At 29.8% G+C, this 15043-nt stretch overlaps 4 protein-coding genes and 2 long non-coding RNA genes across 7 annotated transcripts; 3 read left to right on the top strand and 3 right to left on the bottom strand.

The window, feature by feature from the left end:
- Window positions 1–47: 47 nt before the first annotated feature.
- Window positions 48–1147, bottom strand: LOC111426139 (uncharacterized). The gene is made up of 2 exons (XR_002707786.2): window positions 518–1147; window positions 48–437 (listed from the first exon to the last, which is right to left on the bottom strand). It is a non-coding gene; the product is annotated as an uncharacterized lncRNA (long non-coding RNA).
- On the top strand, window positions 155–2751 carry LOC111426138 (lysozyme-like). The gene is made up of 3 exons (XM_023060514.2): window positions 155–388; window positions 1262–1530; window positions 2507–2751. Exons 1-3 carry the CDS (start codon window positions 346–348, stop codon window positions 2648–2650), a joined length of 456 nt encoding a protein of 151 aa, XP_022916282.2. The 5' UTR covers window positions 155–345; the 3' UTR covers window positions 2651–2751.
- Window positions 2740–14596, bottom strand: LOC111426137 (uncharacterized). The gene is made up of 6 exons (XM_023060513.2): window positions 14396–14596; window positions 14093–14265; window positions 6407–6469; window positions 5272–5433; window positions 4466–4815; window positions 2740–4210 (listed from the first exon to the last, which is right to left on the bottom strand). The coding sequence occupies exons 2-6, from the start codon at window positions 14255–14257 to the stop codon at window positions 3925–3927; spliced, it is 1026 nt and encodes a 341-aa protein (XP_022916281.1). The 5' UTR covers window positions 14258–14265; window positions 14396–14596; the 3' UTR covers window positions 2740–3924.
- On the top strand, window positions 6753–9865 carry LOC111426135 (endothelial lipase-like). 2 transcript variants are annotated; one of them, XM_071195920.1, is made up of 6 exons: window positions 6753–7057; window positions 8687–8920; window positions 8974–9258; window positions 9313–9492; window positions 9543–9693; window positions 9746–9865. In XM_071195920.1, exons 1-6 carry the CDS (start codon window positions 6769–6771, stop codon window positions 9810–9812), a joined length of 1206 nt encoding a protein of 401 aa, XP_071052021.1. In that variant the 5' UTR covers window positions 6753–6768; the 3' UTR covers window positions 9813–9865. The 2 variants fall into 2 exon arrangements, with proteins under 2 accessions (XP_071052021.1, XP_022916279.1); XM_023060511.2 differs by having other exon boundaries at window positions 6754–7057; window positions 8684–8920.
- Window positions 6941–8687, bottom strand: LOC139429776 (uncharacterized). Its single transcript, XR_011640360.1, has 2 exons — window positions 8383–8687; window positions 6941–8001 (listed from the first exon to the last, which is right to left on the bottom strand). It is a non-coding gene; the product is annotated as an uncharacterized lncRNA (long non-coding RNA).
- Window positions 10097–11995, top strand: LOC111426136 (malate dehydrogenase, mitochondrial-like). The gene is made up of 3 exons (XM_023060512.2): window positions 10097–10523; window positions 10591–10842; window positions 11402–11995. Exons 1-3 carry the CDS (start codon window positions 10194–10196, stop codon window positions 11933–11935), a joined length of 1116 nt encoding a protein of 371 aa, XP_022916280.2. The 5' UTR covers window positions 10097–10193; the 3' UTR covers window positions 11936–11995.
- Window positions 14597–15043: the final 447 nt, after the last annotated feature.

The raw sequence follows: 15043 nt of genomic DNA, 5'->3' as shown, positions 1-15043 counted from the left end.
AAAGAGGATACAATACAGGATACAACAATAATTACTAAATCGCTAAATTTAGCTTATTTAACACCTTTATTTAACATCAATAACAATATTAATTTAAGGGAAGTGATTCATTTTTTGGTTTCGAATATTTAAACAAAATCGAAAGGGTCAAGGTTGAGTTCAAAACAATTCACATAAAATAATAAGATTATAAACTCCCCATAAATGGTTCTTGGTGGGAGATTTCAACGATATTTCTCCGGCTTTCTCGTCCAGTATATAAAGTGAAAGAAACTGGCAACAATTTCATAGTGATTCTTTACACTGCCGGTGGTGTTGTGCGTTTCAATCTACTTCGAGGAAAAAATGTATACTCAAATTGTTTGTTTGGCGACGATTCTTATAATCGGTAAGTTTTTAGCACCTAAAATTGGAATCCAAGAATGTATTAAGTTAATCTAAAAAAAAGTTAAAAGGTCAATGATAAAGACCAGTTTGGAAGAATTATTTTCCAATTTATGACCTTTGACGAACTTACCTGGTATTTTTGAATCACCTTGGGCAAATATCCTTCTTGTAAATTCAGAATAAAGAGGTGAGATCATCGTGAATCATATTTTGAAAACGAAGGTGCCCATAAAAGCTAATTCTTTATTCAACTTTAAAATCATTCAAATAATTCTAAATTTTGAGGTTATCTAACTGTCAAATTAGGTTAAGTTAAATATTGCAATAAAAATTAAAATCCTTGATTTTTTCACTAATTATTTCGACCTTTGTTGTTATTATCTCTTTTATTATAATTAATTACGTAATGTTGCAAGATCCTTTTCGTATCACTTTGTTATTTTCAAGATTTTTCGATCACGATTTCAACAACGACACAAAACATTAATGCTAATTTATTTTGTACACCTAATCCAAAAAACCGCAAATTTAAATACAATAAACAATTTAAATATGCAAATAAACTTCTTAAAAGAATGTAAATTAAATCTTAAAAAACTTGTCTTAAAAAAAATCTATAAATAATTTTGATTTAAACTGGAAATTTCCAAATGATTCATTTAATCATTTTTTTGTAATTTATTGTTATAAACTTAAACTTAAATAAATAATTAAATTAAATTAAAAAAAAATAAATTTTTTATTAAAATTAAAATAAAATTTTTTTTTGAAATTGGCACTAATAATATAGTGTCAACGTCAACTCATTTCAATTACGAAAAATTCATATTTATTTATATTATAAATAACATTAATAATTTAATTTCTCTTTTAGGAGTTACTTCGCAAAGTTACGAGAACCTGCCCGTTACTCAATCCTGTTTGGGATGCATCTGTGAGGGAATATCCGGTTGTAACGTAACAAGTTCTTGTTCAGGAGACGTTTGTGGCCCATTTAGATTAACCTGGCCGTATTGGTCCGATGGTGGAAAATACACCGTTAATAATGAATCCCCAACATCACCAACGGCGTACAAAAATTGCGCTTTAGACACTTATTGTTCTGCGCTATCCGTGCAAGGTTATATGTTAAAATATCAACAGGTAATAAATATAATTAATTAATTACTTTATCGTAATACCACCGTTAATATTAAAGTTTTGGAGCTGTATGTCATAACAGGAAGCTTGTATTGATTGAAAGCCTTTCTTTTCAAATATATAGGAATATCACTCTTGAAGATATCTCCACCATAAATTCGATTTCTCCACGTTGATATTCCAGTTCCTGTAAGTCGTTCAGCATCAGATTCATCTCTCTAAAGCTATCCGAAGTAGCGCAAATTGCTTAGGTATTTGTCATCTATGTTTATGCCTTTTTGGGTCCCATCAAGTTGTTTAAATGCACTCTCCAGGACTGTGATGAACAATTTGGGGGACAATCGACTCTGCATTCTTGAAATGCTTGGAAAACTGTCATCAACACAATTGTATCGAAAATCTTGTACTATAGTATGTACAAAACTTTCGATACAATCTCTATTGTCTTCTTTATCTTCTCTATTGTCTGAAGACGCACGGCTAAACTCGAAACTTTCTAGTTCTAGATGTAGTGTAACTAAATTTAGATAACTTCGAGATAGCTAGATCTAAAATTTAAATACTTGTTTGTCCATTTCTCTGATCTCTTCATTTCTGGTTGTTCTTCTCTTGGTTCTTCTCTCCTGCATCAGTAGTCCAGTTAACTAATTTTTTCGTCATTCTGTGTTTTAGGGCAGCATTTTTCCTGATTTTCTGTTATAGCTGTGACTACAGCGTCATTTAAATTTTCCACGTTTGTTTCCATGTCTGGCTGTTCCAATATGTCCCCTGAAAACGGTATTTATCCGTCGGGGAATGCCATGGCTTTCTTTTTAATTTAGTAACCATTTTACGTCGTTCATTCTTCAGATTTAGTAAAGAACCTATTCAATACTGATGTATCATTAACGATATTTTTGTTGTCAGTTATATATATATTACTTATAACTTAATCTAAAGCGAATTCATAACAATAATTCTAATAATAATTAAATTTTAGGATTGTAACAACGATGGTGTTATTAACTGCGATGATTACGCCTCAATACATGTTTTGGGAGGATACGGATGTGGAGGAGCTTGGCCGGAACATTTCAGATTAAGATATCAACAATGCAAGAATATTGTGGGATCGGTTGCTTAAAAATTATAATTTATTGCTATAATAATTATAAATGACAGGTTTGAGTTGTGTCATTTGGGTTGCCTACATCATCAATAAAAAAAAACTAATTTTATTTGAAACTTGTATTTTATTAATATTTATTTTAATCATAAGTGTATTGCACAACAGTTTTTCCTCCTATTAATCGTATTATTAAATATATATCCTCACATTTTTATTTAATTTACCTAAACGCAATCATAACCTAACTTCTTTTTTCACTTAAGTAATATTTTCTACATTAATCAATAAAATTTTTTTTATTAAACGTTACCTTTATTTAAAATTCAGTTTTGTTCTCGTTTTAATTCATTTCGGTACGTTTTATGCTTAAAATTTAAAACTTGAAGTAGATTATTATTGCCACTGAGGTTTTCTTTTATTTTTCACCGTAAATTTTTTGGTTGAAGCAAAGATATGTTATTAGCACTACTAAAATAATGTTTCAATAATATTTTAGTGTTTTAAAAAGATTATTTATTTATTATCAAATTTAATGTTGACATTTCATTTTAGTAATTATTTTTTTTGATGTTGGCACTTCTTGTTTTAGTTTCATATCGCGCCAAATTTAAATTTTTTTAAACAACTTGATAATAAATAAATAAACATATAAATTCAACTCTTACCTTTAAGATAAGTTTAACAACCTACAACCAGTTTTATTGACTATTTATTTCTAACGAAACTCGAGGTTATATTTTTTCATTATATTTTGATGACGTTTTCAATGACGTTTGTTATGACACTTTTAATGACGTTTTCAATATTTTTGAATTTGACAAATTATTTTCTTTTGTACGCACGATATTTGATTATAAGTTACATTTCTTTAAATTATTGTATTATTAGTTGCTTTTTTTAATTGGACGCTTTTTCTTCGATGTGAATGAAATGATTTTGTTTTACCAACAAAGATGAAGTTTGGCACAAATAACAGTAAACTAATAAATAATTTTATGAAGATATTTTAAGATATTTTCCGTACTTTCAGTTAAAATCTAATAAAAGCAGTCAACTTTAACAATTGTTTCGTTTCGCACAAAATCCTTTCCAAAATGATATAATATATTTCCCATTTTAAATCCGAATCAGATTGTTTCTACGTTATTGCTCGTTATTATCTTTTAAGTTTGATTTCTCAAGGTAGATATGCTATTAATTCTTCTTTTTTAACCTAATTGACTTTGGCTTTATAAAAAAAATAAATTATACCATAAGGAAATTTTTAACCATAACCTCAATTTGTTCTTTTACATTTTATGCTCATTGATTTTTTTGGTTTTCTCCTCTTTTAAGCAACCTTTTAATTCAAACCCTTTTTGTTTCATTTCCATCACTTTCTCAGTCAACTCATTCTTTTTGTTATCATCTCGTTCTTCGCTTCTTTGCCTCTGTTTCCAAATTTTTTCGTTCCAACGTTTTTTATCTTCCACACAGTATTCTTCTTGTTGCGGCTCTTCTTCTTGGGGCAACTTTTTGTATTTGTACCCATTTTTAGCAACCGTTTCTAGTTGAGTTACAATTTTTTGGGCACATCTTTAAATTAAAAAAAAATAATTTTTTTACACATAACCTGAATGCTTATTTGGGTTGGGTTAGGTTACAAATTTAAATAAATTTCCATCTTATAACGTTCAAGATCTCCTTTTTCTTTGTACTACTTACATTTATATTCATGTAAGTTCGCGTTTTGGGATCCTTGATAAAATGTAAATTAAATCTAACGAAGAGACGTTTTGAGGAAGTGCAAAAAGACCAAGAAAAACAATAAAATATTTTGTCTTTACTAACCTTATTCTTGTAGAGGCAGGCGCTATACTGTGACTCGGACTCGAAGCCGGTAACTCTTTAATTGGAGGTAACCTGTTAACAGCATTCTTATTGTTATACTCTTGCAACTTAATTTTCATCGCGTGTTGCTGCGATTTCCTTAAAGCCCCCGTTGGTTGCCGTGGGTAAGCCCCCATGCAATGACCAGTCCCGCCACAACAAGTTAGACCTTTCCCATCGGAAGAACAAGACGTCGAAGAGATGGAGGAGCCTCCGCTGCTCACGCTGTATAAACTATCCGATTGTGGAACAGAGGATGTCCGAGAATTCACAGAGTAACCGCTTACGGAAGATGGAATTAATGGCCCAGTCTTGAAAAAAATTAAAATTAATTTAACCTCACAAACATTGTATTAAACAAAATAATAATTAATTGATGTTTCAACCGGGAAAATTGACCCAAATCGGTAACATAAATAGAGCGAAACCCAAGGGGATCATAAATTGTTATAAATCCCGTTCACGGGGATTTTGATTTAAAACATTAAATCGAACCGAATTTTAGTTTCAAATTTCAAGGTTTTTATTTTCGGAAGTGTTTCTAATTAAAATTAAGATCTTGACATTTATTCTCGACCTCGTAAAAACCCAAAAAAATAAAAAAATCAATTGTGTAACACCCCGTAGAACTTTCATGAATGGAAAACTTTGTTTTAAAGATTTTTTTTCATTAAAAGCATCAACTCGGAAAGTTTTCTTTGTGCTTTAACTCCTTCTAAATAAAAACTTTGAACAAACAAAAACTTTAATCAAAAAAAACGATTTACCTTAAGTCTTAATATTTTTGCTCTGCATATAACACAACGAAGAGGTAATAAACGTTGCGAAACGGCGATTTGAATCGTTTTTACGAAACATTTCCGACAGACGACTTGGTGTCCGCATGGGGCTGTTTGCATCGTTGCTTTCGCATGGATGCAAATTACGCACTGCAATCAATAAAATTATAAATAAATTAGTATTATTATAAGAAAAATAAGGCCTAAAATAAAGCTTATTAGAAAAGATAAAAAACATAAACCCAAAAAAAATTTGACACGAAATTTTGAAGTATAAAACGAAATTGCCATGGTAACGTAAGGTTGGGTAACTTTGAAACAAACAAATTTAATTTGACAGAATCGAAATTGTTGATTGAAAGAAAATGTGAGGTTAAAAAATCATTTATGATTGATAAAAAGTAAATAATTTTTGAAATTAGGCGTTCTTTCACAAAATCAATCGTACTAATTGTGCAAAAAGTTTGATTATTAATTTAATATTCTAGTTGACATTGTTGATGATCCTCTTAATATGCATTGTAACCTTAGCTGTATTGCTATCGAAGCTACGGGTAAAGTAAAAGACCTTGGCATTATATTAAACACTCAGATAGATATAAAATTGCACAGATATTACGTAATAAGGAGTTATTCAGAAGATATCGAGTCTCCACAATGATGTGATGAGATCGTGTTTGATTTTCTAGTAAATCTCTTTGCTAAAATTACACACAAAAATGCATTTTAAAACAAAACAATCTTAAATCCGTAGTAATTTTTAAAAATCTGGAATTATTAAAAAATCTAAAACGACTTAATATGACATAACTTAAAAAAATGTTTTCTGTAAGGAAATCTCCATGGCAACGCAACGTTTGTCAATTATAACCTAACCTCAACTTCAAATAAAAAAGATTAATCATTATTCTTACCTTATTAAAAGATTTTATATTAATTTCAAGTTAAAACGATTCATTTTACGATAATTAATAAAATTAATCAATAATTAACGTTTTGCTTTGATACGTTTTTCTAAGAACTCAAAGAAATCACCATGGCAACGCCACAACTTTGACAGATTCAAATTAATGAAAAAAAAGTGAGGTTAAAAATGAAAATTAATTTTATTTAAATATCTCACCTCTTCCTCTTGACATGTTGCTAATTCTGGTTCACTTTCCTCCAATTTACTTAGTAATTTATCCTGAAAGAGACCAAAAAAGAATTATGACTAACACAAAAACCAGTTTTTACTTTATGGTGCAATTGGGAAAAAAATTAATTTATTTTTGTGTAAGTATAGTTTTTTCCGTAAAGTATAGAAAATAACAAGATAAAAAGGTAAATTACATTTTATTGCTTAATTATTTATTTTTTTGTGACTTAAAATAATTCTCGAATATATTGATTGTGAACTTGAAACCTCCACGGTATATATATAAAGTTATTTACAAGGATAGCTTTTTATTCATCACGACTCCGTCTCGCTACTTCAAACCAAAAATGTTTATTAAACTATTAAGAATTGATAACGTGCTAAAAATTCTTTTATTAACGTTCCAATTAAAAGTTGTTTTCGGGTTGTTCCTTTTAAGGCCTTTAAATGTCGTCCCGATTCCGTTTAGTGCAAAATTAGTTAGTAATAATAATATTGATTCAAATAATAATAAAACAGTTTTAAACGTCACTATAAACGTGCCTTTATTAAATTTACCAATTAAATTAACCATAAATAATAACCGAAGAGAAGCATCGATTAATTCTTGTGGGGATCAATTTGTTTTTGAGAGCGGTGAGTTTATTGTTAGATGTAAAATATTTCCTTCAAGGATTTGGATATTGTTTGTTGTACGTAATTGTTATGTATATTGTGTATTTTCAGCGCGAGTTTGTTAATAAATAATGCAAGTTTGTCTTCCCAAAGATTAATTAACGTCTTGTTAGAGGTCTTTTAAAATTATTTCTAATGAATATTTTAAATTTTAAATGTCAAGTTTATTTAATAGTATTAATTAAATATTATTTATGTCTATTTAAAAATAATTCTTTCAAAAATTAGTTGACAAACAAACCGGGTTACCCCAAAAAAGAGTGAGTTATTATTAAATTGTTTTCCTTAAATTAAAACAAAGACAAATTCGAGCTAAAACAACTACCTAGTTTAGTTTATTTTCAGTTTTAAGCTTATCTGTGTCGGAAACAGGGAAGAATGCACTTCCGTGCCGTGGCAAAACCTAATCTGATTCCATATTAATTAGGTTTTAAACTCAATTAAACGCCGTGGCACCTGTTGAGCATTTTCCATTTCCTAAGAGACAACAATTTCATGATGTAGTTGATTAACCCTAAACGTTTCGTTTCCAAAATTCATGAGTTACCTCAAATTGAAAACGTTTCCGCGTCTATTTTACGGTTTATAACTTTAAAAATCAAGGTTAAATTTCACTCCACATTTTACAAGATCAACAACATCTCAGAGGTTCCAACTTGGACCTTGGTCAAAGGTAACGACATTGAATCTTACTGGTTCTGGTGTGTAGGTCACAAGTACAAGGTGGATTCTTTTTCCATCTTCGGTTTAACGATAATCTTTGTTATATATTGACGAATAGCTTGATTCTAATTTAGCGTAAATTCTCTTCTCATTTTATTTTTTTAAATTTAAAAGAAGAAATGTATGCCAAGGTGTACACTAAAAGCGATAGTCATGCACGTTTCAATTTTGTTCCTTTTTATCTGCATAAAAAGTGTTATTAATACAATAATAATACATTATTATTCCTGTTGCCGATGATAATAAGCGTGAAACGGGAGAAAAGATTGAATTAAATATCGTAATAATGTAATGAAACGCTTATTATGAAAGTAACTTTAAAAATGTTCAATTCATTACAGCTACCTTTTTTACATAACCTCAAAATTACAAAATTCTCTTTTATGTATAAGTTAAAACTTTTGGATGTTCCAAATACGAAATTAATTAAATTCATAATAATCTCTAACATAAATAATCACGATTAATAATAATTTTATAACAAATATTTTAATAAACATTTTTGACATAACCTCAAAAAAACCATTTTTTTATAAAAATTAAAATTAATTTATAAATATTACCTCCCATTATTTTAATACGATTTAATACGTTGAAAACATATTAAAATCCACTTAAACTCGCCTAAAATCACAAATTTATTTAATTATTACCGAAACTATCTTTATGTTTACTTCACGATTACCAACCGAAAATAAAATTATTAAATAATTTAGCTTAAATATAATTTTCTTTTTAAATAAAAACCTTTAATAACATAAAGTAATCTCGATTACAAATTAATTTTTTTAATAACATTTATAATACACAACAGTTTTTTGTTAAATTAATTATTCACATAACCTCACTTTTTGTTTGTTGTAGAAGGAGAAGGATTAAAAGCTCATTCAACCCCAAAAGGATTATGTTATGGTTGTTGTAAAATATCCTCAACAGACATCAACTTTAACATCTATATAAAAGGAAATGCCCCGTTAAAAATTTTTCAATCGGAAATAGGCTCAAGACCACTCAATTTGGTTAAGAATGCACCTACAATCATTTATATTCACGGATTTTTAGAAGCACCTCCTATAGGGAGTGCGGAAGTTATAAGAGATGGTATAACTAACTTATTTTATTAAATATAATCAATAAATCTTTAATTTTTTTAGCATATTTATCAAGATCGGAGATTTTTAATGTTATTTTAATGGATTGGTCTGAGTTAGCTACGTTTCCTTGGTATTTGCATGCAGTGGAAAATACTAAAATTGCTGGAAAAGTTCTTGCTACTTTTATTTTGACTTATATCAAACAGGAAATTAATCAAGAAAATTTGCATATAATCGGGTTTAGTTTAGGAGCTCATGTAGCTGCTTATTCATCCCGATTTTTAAAAAATATTCTCAGATTACCAAGAATAACCGGGTTAGATCCAGCTTTTCCAGGATTTCAAGGTAATTAATTTAAAATTTAGCTGATTTTATTCAATTATTTTTTGATTTTTTAAGGTAATAACAAATTAAGCAAGAAAGATGCAGATTTCGTTGATATTATACACACGGATGGTGGGAACTTTGGTATCCTTTATCCAATTGGACATGTTGACTTTTATCCAAATGGTGGAACATATTTCCAACCTGGTTGTTGGCATCGAGATCTTGCCAAGAAGCACAAGTTGATGAATGCCAGTGGGTTTTTTTATTTTTTAATTGTTTTCGGTTTAATTTTCTATTTTTAGTTGCTTGTAGTCACCAAAAAGCTTATCATTATTTTTCCGAGTCAGTAAAATCCCCGGAGAATTTTCCGGCTATTAAATGTACATGGGGGAGTACCCACAGGGATTGTAACGAAGAAATAATAGCCTACATGGGTTTTAACGCGAATCCGAAGTAAGTTATCAGAGTACAGAAACAACCAAATCAATGTTTTTATTGATTTTAGTTACTCATCAGGCTCATATTATTTAAGAACAAACAAAGATATTCCATATGGAAGAGGTGCTTTGTAAGAACTTGGAGGGATTATTTATTATTAGATTAAGCAATAAAGTTATTATTTCCACTTTGTTTTTAGTTTATTGATCCTAAAATTGTAATGAGTAATAACCTCACTTGGTTAATGGTTAACGATTCTTTCGCGTGGTTGTTGTTGGAGGTTTGAACCACACCCAAAAAACCAACACCCTAAAAGCGATCTATACTTTATTTATCTTTTTTTAATGCGTGTTATTTAAATAATTAGAAAAAAATTAAATTTATAAATAATTAATTAGGTTGGCAACAAATTTCTTTTGACATTTCTAAAACGTCAATTTAAAGGGTTTTGAAAATTATTATAATTAATTAAAATCCTCATAATAAAAGGCAAAATCTTCGTGGATGTCGAAAAAATGTGGAATTTATCTAAAAACCGTTTTCTTAAAACCGTTTCAAGATGTTACACGACATCAAAATCGTCGGTTTCGGATAAAAAGACGGAAGAAGTAACGAAACTAGTCGCAATGGAAAAGTTTAAGCAGAAAGCGGTCAGCGTTTCGGTGTTGGGAGTTGACAATCCTTCCGGCGAATACTTGTCGTTCCTCTTAAAGCAAAACCCTCTTGTTTCGCATTTGTATTTAGTCGGCGAAAAAGCCCCCGGAATTGCTGCCGATTTAGATTCGATGGATACAAGAACGATGATTTGTGGTTATACGGATCATGATGTTGAAAAAGCGGTTAAAGTAATTATTCATTATTTCATAACTTAATAACGACATAACAAATTATGTTTTTAATTTTTATTTTTAGAAATCTGAAATTGTGATATTAATGGGGTTGGAAAAACAAAGAGATCAGGAAGCTACGCCGGAAGCACAATTTCACCGGGAATATGAAAGAGTTATCAGATTAGCCCGTATTTGTACTATGTATGCTTCAAAATCGATTATTTATGTTTGTGTTAACCCAGTTTCTTATATGGTACCGTTAGTATCCGCGATTTATAAGAAAACTCATTGGTATCACCCAGGAAGAATTATCGGATCCGTTGCGGTTCACCAAGTAAAATAAATTTAAAAAAAATTCTAATTTGAGGTTATGTTTTTGATGTCATACATCAAGGTCTATAGAACATAAGGTTACCCAATACCGATTCTCCTCCTCTGAGAGGCAAGGTGGGTCAGTGACGTAGCTGGTTCTATGAACAACACAACACCACCTATACTGTGGTACAGTCTATATAAAATATTTAAACCTCGCATCGTGTTGTCACGTATAGGCACATGTATAGGCTATCTTTTATTCTGACTGTATCGAACCAGTGACGTCAATTTGCGGGGTAATAATCGATACTACAGAGGCATAGGGAATGAGGTAACCTTATGTTCTATAAACCTTGGTCATACATCAGAATGTCAAATTGACATAACCTCAAACAACATTCACATCAATTTATTTAAAAAATATGCATAAAATACTCAAAAATACATGTAAAATCAAAGAAAAAGAAGCTCTAAAAGCTAAGTATTCTAAAAGGAATCCAATTAAACACAAATTCTTCTCTTAGAAGCCTTAAAAGTCTGACAATACAACATAACCTCAACATTTCATTTTTTTTTAGGTGAAATTAAATTCATTATTAGCTGATTATTACAAATTAGATCCGGCAGGAATTAATGTACCGGTATGTGGAGGGCCTGATTTAGATTGTCTCGTCCCAATTTTTTCAAGAGCAACCCCATTAGCGACGACTTCCCCCGATGAAGTTTTACTGATTAAAAAGTACCGAAATGTAGGAGAAACAGGGGATGTTTTAAAACCGATAAAATCGTTCAAGCACGATTCAGAATCAATGGCAAAAGCCTTCGCCATCAATAGAAGCATCACCGCGATAGCTTTAGGACTTTTAGGTGATCAAAATTCGAATATGGTCGGACATATAAGAAGTAATATTTTCCAAACGAGTTCGTATTTAACGTCTACACTTCAAGTGGGGAGAGGAGGTGTTGTTCATAATTACGGAGTACCTGTTTTATCCCGAACTGAACTTCTTTTATTAGAACAAGCTTTATTGTTGATGTACGAAAGGGAACAATTGGCTATTTGTGCTTTGGAAGGTGTAGATGAAAAAAAAGTTGTGAAGATGACTTCTTAATGTTTTTTATTTATTTATTTTTTGTAAATTTGTGATATTAAAATAATTTTTTTAGCACGACATTCTAAAAGAAGTAATCATAAAAATTGATTTCTTATCAAAGTTAATCAAATCGAATTATGTCAACAACACGAGCAATTTTTCCTGTTAGCTTTCAGTAGAAAAAGCTGTTCTTACCACCCGGTTAAATCCAATTTAGTAATTGCCCAACGATAAAAGTCGACAATTACGCGAGAACCCCCCTCGTGTGAACACTGTTCACGGTTACTTTTGACGTATCGATCGTTTTTTCGAACTACTTTTTCTTTATTTTTAATCCCCCATACAAAATATATGATTAACTATCATTGTATAATTCTTTTTGTGTCGTAAAACTAGGTAATTTACATTTTGATTGCTGTTCTATTTCGAAACGAATCATAAATAACCTTATTTTACGAAAAAATATTTTTGCTAACTCCTAAAACACCTAAAATTGCCTTTTAAGCGAAGTGCAGCTTAAATCATCTCGACTATTATCACTAAAACTGCGCAACAACTGTAAATTTTAGCCCCCACGAATTCCCTGGGCGTGTTAAATATTCAAAAAGCTCAACACAAGATGTACTATCCTAGATTCGGGTAAAAAAAGAATTTGTTGGTGAAAATTTTATTTTCAACACCCTTGTAAGTCCCCTTAACGAGTACGAAGCACGATTTTGAGATTTCTTTTCACAAACCCTGCGGGTTTAGATCCTTCTGTTGTGTTAGGAGGTTCTTTTTACAATTATTGTGTTGAGTATCTTAGAAATTGCATTAAGAAATGTAAAAAATTTTATCTTTTTTTGTTTTTTTTTCAAAAAATAACGAAATTACGTGGAATTGCTCGTGAATTTTGGTTAATATAAAAGAATAGTATCAAGAGTTTTGGAATAATTATATGAAATCGCAATTTCAAAGTTTTAAAATTAAAAAAGGTTTTTATTATACATATAATTGAAGGTAAACAAAACTTTTAAGTTGGTAGTCTATTTGTTAAATATCAAAAAATTTGTGTGGTTATGATTAAAACTTTCAATAATGAGGTTTATCACGTTTGAAATTAATAATTAACATATTAACAACAATTTCTATTCAAAATTAATAATTAAATTCATAATTTTATTCAAATCATATATTTCCAGCTTACATCTTTTTAGGTTGGTAGTAATTTATGTCAAATTTTTTGGCGTCCTTTTACAATTAATTTGATTTATTATTTTTTCGTTAATTTAGTGATTATTAAGTGTTTATTTTTTACGGATCGATTCCTTTTTGGTTGTTATTACGTAAGTAATTCATTTTCGCCGACTTAAAATTATTTTTCAAAGTAATTCTAGCTTCAACTAAATATTTAATAATGCCCTAATGATTGAAAATTTTAATATTTGGATTTATTACTGGAAATCAATAATTAGAAGTTAATAACAATCCCAATTCAAAATTAACAATTAAATTCATAATTTCATTTTTATTTATGTTAGATTTTCTTGATTTTTTTTTTAAAGTTGGTAATAAATTATGTCAAACTTTTTGACATTTCTTTTGCAACAAATTTTTTTCGTTATTTTAGTGATTATTAAGTGTTTAATTGTGTTTATTTTTGAGGGATCGATTCCTCTTTGGTTGTTGTTACGTAAGTAATTCATTTGCGTTGGTATATCTCGTTGGTTCTAGGTATATTGTTAGTTATACATAGTAACAGTGCTAGTGTAAAACCAGAACTATAAAATTTACTATACCTAGAACTAAAATCATTAGAGTTTAGCCGCACGTCTCTAAAGATGGCTAAACCCTAATGAAATGATTCTAGTTCTAGGTATAGTGTTGGTTCCATATAGTAACAGTGCTAGTGTAAAACTAGAAGCAACACTAGACGCGTGCAACAAAGTGCGTCTTAGATTTTTCGATTTAATTTTTTTTAAGTTGGTATTAATTTATGGCAAATTTTGACATGGTTTTTTTTACAACTATTCTTTTCCTCTTAATTTATTGATTATTAATTGTTTATTTATTTTTCAGGCATCGTTTCCTTTCCCACTTTGGGTAAGTAATATTTTTTTTTAATTTAATTAATATTTTCGCGTTTTGATATGAAATTTAAAAAAAATGACATCAAATTTATGTTCATTAACTCACGATTTTGTTGTTTAAATGTTGTAGTTCGCGTTCAGTCAATCTTCTTCGAGCATTCTCTTTTCGTTTTCTTTTATACTGGTTATACTTGTAAAATAGGTACATTCCCGGCAAAGCGAGCACCACAAACGGCTTCATTAAAGGATTTACCATCGGGCTTTGTGGCATTATTGAATCTAAAAGAGAAATTTAAAATCTTTTTACGGAAATAGTATCGAACATATCGAACAAACTATTTACATACGTGACAAATAAATGGGAAAGGTAATAATAGTATTCTTGGAAATGACTTAGTATTTAATTTACCTGGTTTTTCTTGTGGTTGAAGATGTTTTTGGTGGTTTTGGCACCTTTAAAAAAATAAATAAAAATAATAGTAAAAACGGAAGAACTTGTTGTTGCGCGCGCGATTTCTCCACCAAATGGGGGGGTTGATTTCGTGTTACTTCATAGAGCTTTTGTTGTGATTTGAGTAGTACATGCTGTGCGCGCAAGCCACGTTAACCGACTGCAGAGCTTTCGGTTCGATAAGAAAAGCTCCACCATTTGAGGGGGGGCTTCCAAAACGGCGCAAACTCGGGATATTAACGGATTAAATATCCACGTTTTTATTATTTTTTGTTTAAAAGAAAAAAGGATTTTTTTCGTTCTGATTAAAATTGCTGCTTCACAGTTTTAATCATGCTTTAGCAAAATAGGAAAGGGTTGTTTTCAAGTAATTAAAACCTTTACATCCTGGTTCTCGTTAAACAATACACAATGCACGTGTGAATGGGGAAATTTCTGGTAGTTTGGATGTTTCAAAAACTGTTTTTTTTCTCTTTGTGTTTGAGGAAAAGAGTCGTTATGAATTAATTTCTTATTAATTATTTTTTTGATCTATAAATAAAGGGGAAATTGATCTTTAAAATAGTTCAATGGTTCAATGACCAGACGGAGACTTGCATGAAAACA

Source organism: Onthophagus taurus, chromosome 5 (assembly GCF_036711975.1).
Source record: "Onthophagus taurus isolate NC chromosome 5, IU_Otau_3.0, whole genome shotgun sequence".
Classification (NCBI taxonomy): Eukaryota; Metazoa; Arthropoda; class Insecta; order Coleoptera; family Scarabaeidae; genus Onthophagus; species Onthophagus taurus.
Note: the sequence above shows the minus strand (reverse complement) of the source record. Positions and strands in the feature narration are given on the sequence as shown.